The following is a 10,056-nucleotide window of genomic DNA, read 5'->3' as shown; positions in this document are numbered from 1 at the left end:
GTTCATGACTTTGATTTCGATTTCGTGGAGGCCACCGGAAGTTCTGTATGGCTTATAAGCATCTGGGATAAAATTCTTTTCCATAAAATTGCCACTATAAAAAACCGATTCTTTTTGGAAATTGTGGTCTACTGGCAGGGTATCAATGGTGAAACTATATTTGTTAACATTTATGCTCATCAATACCCTTCTAAAAAAAAGGCTATATAGGTGAATCTGATGAACCTGATGAATTCAAGACTCGATAATTTGCAAATATTTTGTGCCTTCAACATCGTGAGAAAACAAGACGAGAAAATTAATTCTTTATTCTGCCCTTCTACCGCTTTTGCTTTCAATAATCTTATACATGATTCCAGACTTTTTGACATGAAAATGGGTGATCGTAGATTCACTTACCTCTGTGATGAAGGGTTTAAACTGAGCAAATTAGACAGAATGGCCGTTTCCCCAACTTTATGTCCCACTTCCCTACAGCCTCTGTCACTACTTTACCACATGAGTATTCAGATCATTCGTCAATTATTCTACAAACCAACTTTGTAGATTTTGGACCCCCTCCTTTCTGGTTTTATAATTCGTGGCTGCTCCGTGATGGTATTGATCATGTGATCTTCAGTGCCTGGTCATCTTATGCTGGTAATGAACCGCCTAATAAACATTTTTTTGCAAAGTTAAAGGCTGTCAAACTTGCTGTAATTGAATGGAGAAGAATCGAGTTTGAAAAGGAACACAAAAACCTTCTCGACATCAAAGCCCGAGTCAATTTTCTAGATGGAGAGGCTGAATCCAGAACTTTAATAGAGAGTGAAAAAACCATGCTAAAAATGGAAAGTAGAAAATTATTGAGCTCGAGAACCTAAATAGGTTTGACCTGAAACACACAAGTTTCTACCATAATTTACTAAAGATCGAAAACAGTAAGAATACTATCCACGGGTTAATGGTGAATGGAGTTTGGGTCACGGATAGAGACACCATAAAATATAAGGCTATTTGTTTCTTTGATGATAAATTCAAGGAACCATATGTTGTCAGACCTCCTTTTCACAACCAGAACCTCAAGGGCCTATCTAGTGACAACAACACCATCTTAGAGAATGAGTTTACCCTCGAGGAGATTAAAGATGCTATTTGGGACTGTGGTGGCGGAAAAGCTCTCGAGCTAGGAGAATTTACTTTTAAATTCATCAAAAGATACTAGGGTCTAATGGAGGATGACATTATGTGATTTATGAAATACTTTGAAGTTAGCGGCCGTATTGCTAGAGGTTGCAGCTCTTCATTCATCATCCTAATTCTCAAGATTTTGGACCCTCTCACCCTTAATGACTAATGTCCTATCAGTCTCATCGGTTCCCTCTATAAAATCATAACCAAGGCCCTCGCAAATTGCATCAAAAAGGTTATTGGCACTGTGATAGACGAATCTCAAAATCGGTTTCGTCAAAGGACGCAACATCCCTGATGGTCCCCTCATTCTCAATGAGATCTACTCTTAGGCGAAAAAATTATTCAAAAAAAAAAGTTTTTCTCTTCAAAGTTGACTTTGATAAGGCGTTTCATTATGTTAATTAAATTTATCTGGATGGTGTGATGTCTCAAATGGGGTTTGGAAACCGTTCGCGTTTTTGGATCAGAGGATGCCTTGTTTCCTCCAGAGCCTCTGTATTGATCAATAGTGCATCGACAAAGGAGTTCCCTATTTCTAAAGGGGTCCACCAAAGGGACACCCTATCCCCTTTTCTATTTATCATTGCATTGGAAGGTCTAAACGTTGTTATAAATCTACTTTCTAGGCCTCTCTCTTCCGCGGGTTACAACTTCCCAATAACGACCCTCCTATTTCATACCTATTCTACGCAAATGATGCAATATTTATCGATGATTGGTCCATCACCAACTTTGAGAATTTGGCAAGAATTATATGATGCTTTCATGTTGCCTCGGGACTAAAAGTGAGTTTCAACAAGTCTAGAGTTTTTGGGATCGGTGTGCCCGAGTCGGAAGTTTCCAATCGTGCTTGTGTTTTAGGTTGTGAGGTTGCCCCATTTCTCTTTATTTATTTGTGCGTTCCAGTTGGCACGAATATGTCCCTTAAGCATAACTAGAAACCTATCATCGATCAGGTTAAAGGCAGACTTTCAAATTAGAAATTGAAGTCTCTGTCTTTCGAAGGTCGCTTATCCCTTATCAAATCTGTCTTGGGAACTATGCCCTTCTATTATTTTTCCCTCTTTAAGGCTCTTATTTCTATCCTCAATGATATTGAGAAAATTAGGAGAAGGTTTTTGTGGGGCGGAAATGATGAGAAGAATAAAATAAGTTGGGTCAAATGGGGGTGATTCTTGCTAATAAAGATAATGGAGGTTTAGGTGTGGGATCCTTAACAAGCATAAATATTGTCCTTCTGTTCAAATGGATATGGCATCTTAAAACCGAGAGCACCGCCCTCTGGAAACAGATTATTACTGGAATACATTATTGATAGGGTTGATTGGAGTTGGAAGTGCCGCCCCAAACTACTTGTAGAGCTTCAAGAGCTTACCCAGCTCCACACTATTCTCGATAACTTCACCATCACCAACACAACGGATTCTTGGAGGTCTAATCTTCTCACTAACGGTATGTTTTATGTTAACAATCTCAAGTGCATTATTGATTCTAAAAATACTTGTAGCGTGAGCAACCCGACCGTGTGGTTGAAGTTGGTCCCCATCAAAGTAACCAGTTTTATTTTGAAAACATGTATAGACCACATCCCCAATGCCTTAGCTCTTAATCGCAAAGGAATTAACATCGGTGCCATTGCATGTCATTTTTGTCCTACCAGTATCGAGTCCAGCGAGCACCTCCTTGTGGGTTGTGTTTATGTCATGAATTTTGTCTTGGGTCTTGAAATGGTGTGATATCCCATACCAAAATTTCAATTTGCTTATTAAAGTTATCGAGTTTGCTACCAAATGGGGGCAATGTCCAAAGAAGAGAAAGATTTTGATTGCGATTATTTACGGACTCTTTGGTGCATGTGGTTGGCAAAAAAACGATAAGCTTTTCAACAAAAAAACTCACTTTTCCCACAATGATGTCGGTTTGTATAATCACAATGGTTTTTAATTAGGGATAATGACTTAAAAGGGTAATATATTTTTCGATTTGTACACATTTGGTCACTGAATTTTTTTTCCGTCCACATTTACCCCTTCAACTTGTTAAACTGTACACATTTAGTCCTTATGACCGGCTACTCTAGGTTAGCCGGTAAAAATGACTTAATAAGGTAATATATTTTTCACTTTGTACACATTTAGTCCTTAATATTTTTGTACACATTTAGTCCTTAATATAATTTTTTTTTGCAAAATAAGTCATTTTTATTTTTGTATTCATTCAGTACTTATGAATGAATTTTTTAAGTTTTTTTCACGACATCTTATGTAGGATAGTCATATGGTGGTAGGATAGGTTGAGGTGGTCTTGTTATATGATGTAGGCCAAGATACCTGGTGCAGACCGACTATAAGCTATAGGCACGAGGACTCGAGAAGAGCAGTTGGGTTAAGGCGGCATGCCAACAAACCCTGGGTATTCCAGTCTGATGACAGATTTGACATGTTGTATGTTGGCGTTCCAGTCCGATGACTGATTGAGCCAAGGTATTCCAATCTGATGAGTGTGGGTCTGTTATGCATGATAATACATTTGTTGTATCGAGTATTTTGAGGGAAACTCACTAAACTGTGTGTTTACCCAGTTGTTTATGTTTTCAGGTTCTATCGTTGGTCGTGAGAAGGAGAATGCATGACTGTACACACTCATCAACAATATTGAGGATTCTGTGTTACTTATATTACTCTGATTTTCAATAAGTGTATTTTGGAATAAACGTTTTTTCTTAATAATGGATTTATAATTAGGGAATTTTGCCCTTTTTTTAAAATGAATTTTTTTTTTGTGAAAATGTGACATTACACATAAACATCAACAGCCCCACACTTCATCAATGATTGTCCCACGTAAGATGTCGTGAGAAAAACTCAAAGAAAACATTTATAAGTATTGAATGTGTACAAAACAAAAATAATTTATGTTGAAACAAAAAAATATGAAGGACTAAATATGTACAAAAATATTAAGGACTAAATGTGTACAAAATGAGAAATATATTACCCTATTAAGTCATTTTTCCCGGCTAACCTGGAGTAACCGGTCATAAGGACTGAATGTGTACAGTTTAACAAGTTGAAGGGGTAAATATAGACGAAAAAAAATTCAGTGACCAAATGTGTACAAATCGAATAATATATTACCCTTTTAAGTCATTATCCCTTTTAATTATGTTAGTAATAAGGGTAATTTTAAGCGCTTGTAATTGGTCCAATTAGGTTTATTGCCTGTTTAAAATTTTGTACTCTTTTTTGCCCTGACTTCTCCTTTTAGGCAGGGTTTTTGTGTTTTTCATAAAATCGCCGTTTACAAATACAAAAATAAAAGAGAAAATCGTCAGAATAAAACGCTATACACCTATAACTCACATAATATCTCGTTAGTTTAACAATACATGATCTTTAATCAACCCAAACTTTCACCATCTTAATCCTAATTTTGTACACATTTTAATAGACACAAAACGAATGATTACGAGAGCACAAAATAAATATCAAGACTTGAAAATAGAACAAGAATTTCAATTGCAAACTACATACAAAAAAAAAAAAAAAAAAAAAACAATTTTAACATTACAACACATAACCCCCTGTCCAATGTACACACACCGACCCGACCCGACCCATTCACAACTACAAACCCGTGGCAAAATTTTCTTTGATGGCCCACTAAAGCCCAACCCATCTCACCCATCTGAACATTTTCCCAACTCTAAACGGTAACCCATAGTCCTTAGCCACACCGGGCTCCCTTCGAGCCGCTTCCGGTTCAGTCCACACATAAACCCCCCGTTCTTGTTTACTCCCGGGAACCGTGTTGTCCAAAACTACAGCTACCAAAAACGCTATCACCATATGCAACGACAACACCGTGTTCATCACATAATTCAACTGTAATTTTATCAAAACAGAAATCTTTTCATTAAAATTAATAATATAGTAATATTGAGCAAGGATAAATAAGAAAGTAAAAAAAAAATAAGGGAATTGATACGTACGCCTCGGTATTGGGAGCGGAATGGGCCGTGTGAGGCAACGGTGTAAGGCTGGAAGTAAATTGGAACGGCGGAATTGGAATTAGGTGAGAGAGCGTATTGCTGAAAGTAGGCCGGAATGGAAAGTGAGAAAAATAGGGAAAGGCCAATGATTATTATGTTTCGTGAGCTTCCGGCTTCACTGTAACGTAGATTTGATAAACCCAATGCTGCAAGCATGGCCCACATGATACATAACAACCCTGCAACCATTACTTGAGGAATTGACGCGATAAACCCTCCTACTTTACCTGCATCCAAAAAAAAAAAAAAGATAACCATTTAAATAAATACAAGTATGTTACACTTTTGGTCCCTGACTACAACTGGTTTTTGCAAAAAGGTATCTCTTGCATTTTTGTCCACATTTGAGATTTTTGTAACTTTTTCGGTCCATGTTTAAAGTATGTATAATCACGATATTACCCTTCTCTGATTTTTATTCATTTTAATTGGAACAAGGACCAAAGTAGTAAATAAAAACCAAATTCACAAGAGAAGTTTTTGGAACCTGCAAAAATCAGCTTTACTGAGGGACCTAAGTACAGGTGATTTTTGCAATTTTGGTCCCAAAAAATTCTCTTGCAGTTTGGTCCTTATTGTGTGATTTTTCAAAAGTTTTTGGTCCCTATTTCAAGTAAAATTACTATATTACCCTTCTCTGAATTTTTTTGTAAGTACTTGTTGCTTAATTTAAGTTCTGTCTTGCAATATAGTCATATTACTTGTCACAAAGATCAAAATCATTAGTATATTTCAAAATACGGACTAAAATGGGACCAAAATTGCAAAAATGAAGTTATCGGTGAACCAAAAATGTAACTTACCTCACAAAAACAGTTTCCAAATATGGAAAATTATAAAAAGCCGTTCATTTCATTAAACATTACCTACTAAGGATAACACGATCAAAACACAAGCTCCCAACTCAACAGCTCTTCGACTCCCCATTTTTGTAACAGCAATTGTGTGGACATTTTCAGTCAAAGAAGTTGACCCAGTTCCCGTGCCCCATAACCCTGCCAAGATGCTAGACACACCTTCTAGACCAATCCCTCGGCTCACGACACCTGGCGTGGGAGGCCTAGACGCCACCAATAACGATGATGCATGGTACGACCCCACCTATTATAACAAAATTTTAAGGTTTTTTTTTTTATTTTAAATGAATTCACGAGAGGGGTTTTAAGTTTTAAGACTTGAAAGAGTCTTACTGAGTCAACTGAAGTGATAAGAGAGGCGACACACATTACAATGGCCATTTTCCAGTTGAAAACAGGAGTGCCCCATTGTAATGGGTATGGGAATCTGAACCATGGGGAAGAATTTAAGGCGTGTGAGGTATCTGCTCTACAGCTTTTCATTCTGGCAACATGGCTTCTGCAGTGGTTGGATATCATGTTTGAAGTTGGAATATTTACATCACACCCATCGTATTTATACGCCCCTGCTTCAGTTAGAAGGAAACTCATTGCCCATGTGATAGCTAGACCCAAAGGTACCTAAACTCACATATAAATTATTTTTCAGATATTTATAAAATAAAGAAACGGAAATTATGTATACTTACAGCGTAGATTAGGAATACACGGTGTCCTAAAATAGATACTTTGCGGAGGTACTGAAACACATACAGAACACATGAATAAGCATATAATATTTACAGATTTATTAACTACAAGTATATAATAGAGATTATAGAATATAGATAACTTACTAGAGAAAACATAATAACCAAAAGAATCTGCACCATGCCAATCTCAAGACATGCCCCCATTTGTGGGAAACCATAACTATAGAACGAAAGTCCAACAGCAGCAATAGTTGGGGACACAACCACTGGATTAATCAATCTGAACAACCATCACATATCTTGTGGTTAATTTTGTATCACATTTGACAAAATCATTTAAATTTGCAAACGAAGAGAGCTATAGAAGTAAGACACACCTCAAGAATAGTGTCATTAGTCCACTATATCCAAGAAATGCTTGAAAAGCTGATGCAATAATTATAGCCCCTTGTAGTTCCTTCATTATATGCTTGAAATTCTGTAGTATCGGTTATTTTCATCAGAAGATATAAAACAAGATTTATATTGTTTACTCACACATCACAATGCTGGTTATTGTTTTATCATGCTGTTAGATAACATAATGAAAAATACATAAAAACATCTGATTGAAAGTTGAAACAAACTTGATGATTCAGATAGAGCTTACATTTCCATTCAATCCAAGGAACTCAGGGGATTTTATTATGGCAAGCGCAGGAGCAAGAAAGACAAAAGATGGACCTTGAATGAGGGGTAATCTTGATCCAAAGTTTGCTTGTAGAAGTGTAGTCATTCCAGAAACAAAAAGTACAGTGGAGACCACCATTGACATATCTTCCTACACCCACTAGTTTTCATCAGAATAATTCAAGTGAAGATAGAGAGTTTCATATGTAAGTCAAGTTAAGCTGGCATGAAGTTCAAGTGCTTACATGGTCACCACCCATTGCTGGAACAATAACAAGTGGAATTAAAACCAGTGAACCCAGCATGGATAGATAGTGCTGGAATCCGTAGAAACCAATGGGAACTGAAGACAAATCACAATTTTAAGTCAGAAATGCTAGAGATATCAATACAGTTAGGAGCAAATGTTCGTTTCAAGACCATGATATTATATGAAGATATGATGTTAGTACAATTGCAGTCACAAATTCACAGGAATCGTGGTTAGAAATGATAACTTTACTCTGTTAGAGAATAGAAAGTTGCTAATGCACACGCAGATCAGGTAGAAGTAGAGAAAACGTTTTTAAGTCCAAATTGTAAAATTTGAATTCTGCAATACACACAAGGAACATGAGAATATTTACCAAGGCCAGGAGTGTCTCTAAGCTCATACTTCATATGTGAATGACGAGAAACAAATTCATCATCAACAGTTTGTGGCAACGCATTCTCCCCATTTTCATTCCTAACCACTCTCTGGCTTGGCTGAGGCGCCGCAGGCGTCTCAACCGCGACAGCATTATGAGCCGGCGGCCTATTAGCCCCATGCTTGGGCGGTAGACGCGCGGGACCACTCTCAGCCTCCCTCTTCTTCTTCACCGACTGATCCTTATCTGACTGCACCTGCGCCTGAGCATTAGCGGGCGGCGGTGGAGCCGTACCGTTTACAGCTGGGACCGGACGGACACGTCCAGCCTCGAGATCGACCGGAGGTCTGGTAATTTGACCGGAATCACTGGCATTGGTCTCACCAGAGAACCTAGGGCGGAAACCGGTCCGTTTGGCCCATGAAGAAGGAGGCATTGCAGGTGCGTCGTTAGAATCTTGACCAGGAGGCCATGGGCCGGGTTTGGGACGCTTGGTCGGGTCTGAGTTCTGCGCCATGCTCGCTTCCTTGTTGTAGCTGTTGTTAATTCATGGTAGCGGTAGATCTGGGGTTAGGGTTTTGAGACAAAAACAGAGAAGATGTCCACAAAAGAAGTGAACTAACAAACAACAAAGCAGATTGTCGCCATTGTTGTTGATGTAGTTGAAGATCCCAATCCCATGGCGGCAGAGAGATGAAGATTTGTGTGTGTGAGAGTAAGAGTTAAGTAGAGTGTGTGTGTTTTAGGGAGAGAGAGAGAGAGAGAGAGAGAGAAGACAGCTAATATAACAAGTGATTACAGAGAGAGAAAAAACGGTGTGGAGCGTGAAGCAGTGAAGGGAAAAAACCGCGTTTTATTCATTACCCCCTGTAACATGCCTCTAACCAATTTTCCCCCTCTATCTTTTACTCATATATCAATTGAGATACACCATCCATAAATAATTAATATCTTTCTTTAACTTTTTTAATTATGGTTTGTTTTTCAGATAGGTGATAGATGGTCCATCAGTGAAAACAATGTTTTTTTTGTTACCATACAAATTGCATCATAAAATTAACTAATGATAATCAACATATTACCAACTGAATAAAACTATTGGTAACCAATATGTTTAGTAGTCAATATATTTGGTTGGTAGTATTATACCACATTAATAATAATGGTAAGATAGTGATAAAAAAAATTCAATATCATAGTAGTATCGTACCAACCAATTCAATTTTCATATATATATATATATATATATATATATATATATATATATATATATATATATATTAGTTTTTAGTATATTTGGTGTTTAAGATTTTAAGAGCTTTGACATTAGCATTTACTATATTAATAAAGTTTAAAGTTTAAACTCATGTTGGCGTGTCACATTTTTTTCCACTACTTTAACTTTTAAAACCATTGTAGAAATTAATAAAATCCTTATAGATTGGTCTGTCACATATACATTTATCAGCCGAACTTGTTGGCAACCAAACAAATTTGTATGAACTATACTTGATACAGTAGTGGTAGAATTTTTTTTTGTACCAGCTATAATTGATATGGAGCATTGTTTAAAGAAAATATAATTGATATTGTATCAATTTCATCCTTAAAATAAACATAATAGATTTGTGGGTTTTGCTTTCAGTTATCATTGATTGACTTTGATCAAGAAATTAGGAAAAACAAATAAATAAATTCATTTTGTTTATCTAAATAGTTACTAATATAATTATTGTTTATGAAAAAGTGAACTATCACTTAAAATCGGTATATAAGAAGTCAGGTATGTGGATTGGTCCAAGTGAAGAAAAAAACAGAAAAAATAAAATTGATAACCTTTTTTTGAAGAAATTTATTTTTTTGGAAAAACAAATAAGCATAGCGATTGATATCATCAGAAGGGAAAAACCAAATTTCAAAAAAAAATGTCTCTATATCCAACAAATGAAACTTCCCGGATTAAAAAATAAAAAGATAAAAAAAAC

At 36.5% G+C, this 10,056-nt stretch overlaps 1 protein-coding gene across 1 annotated transcript; it reads right to left on the bottom strand.

Moving 5' to 3' along the window:
- Positions 1-4,633: 4,633 nt before the first annotated feature.
- On the bottom strand, positions 4,634-8,868 carry LOC111901425 (nucleobase-ascorbate transporter 12). Its single transcript, XM_023897273.3, has 10 exons — positions 8,069-8,868; positions 7,688-7,785; positions 7,423-7,593; positions 7,151-7,251; positions 6,918-7,053; positions 6,771-6,821; positions 6,415-6,702; positions 6,091-6,325; positions 5,165-5,451; positions 4,634-5,057 (listed from the first exon to the last, which is right to left on the bottom strand). Exons 1-10 carry the CDS (start codon positions 8,586-8,588, stop codon positions 4,836-4,838), a joined length of 2,109 nt encoding a protein of 702 aa, XP_023753041.1. The 5' UTR covers positions 8,589-8,868; the 3' UTR covers positions 4,634-4,835.
- Between the last annotated feature and the right edge of the window lie 1,188 nt (positions 8,869-10,056).

Source organism: Lactuca sativa, chromosome 2, assembly GCF_002870075.4.
Source record: "Lactuca sativa cultivar Salinas chromosome 2, Lsat_Salinas_v11, whole genome shotgun sequence".
NCBI lineage: Eukaryota > Viridiplantae > Streptophyta > Magnoliopsida > Asterales > Asteraceae > Lactuca > Lactuca sativa.
The sequence above is the reverse complement of the archived record's forward strand: the minus strand, read 5'-3'. Positions and strand labels throughout refer to the sequence as shown.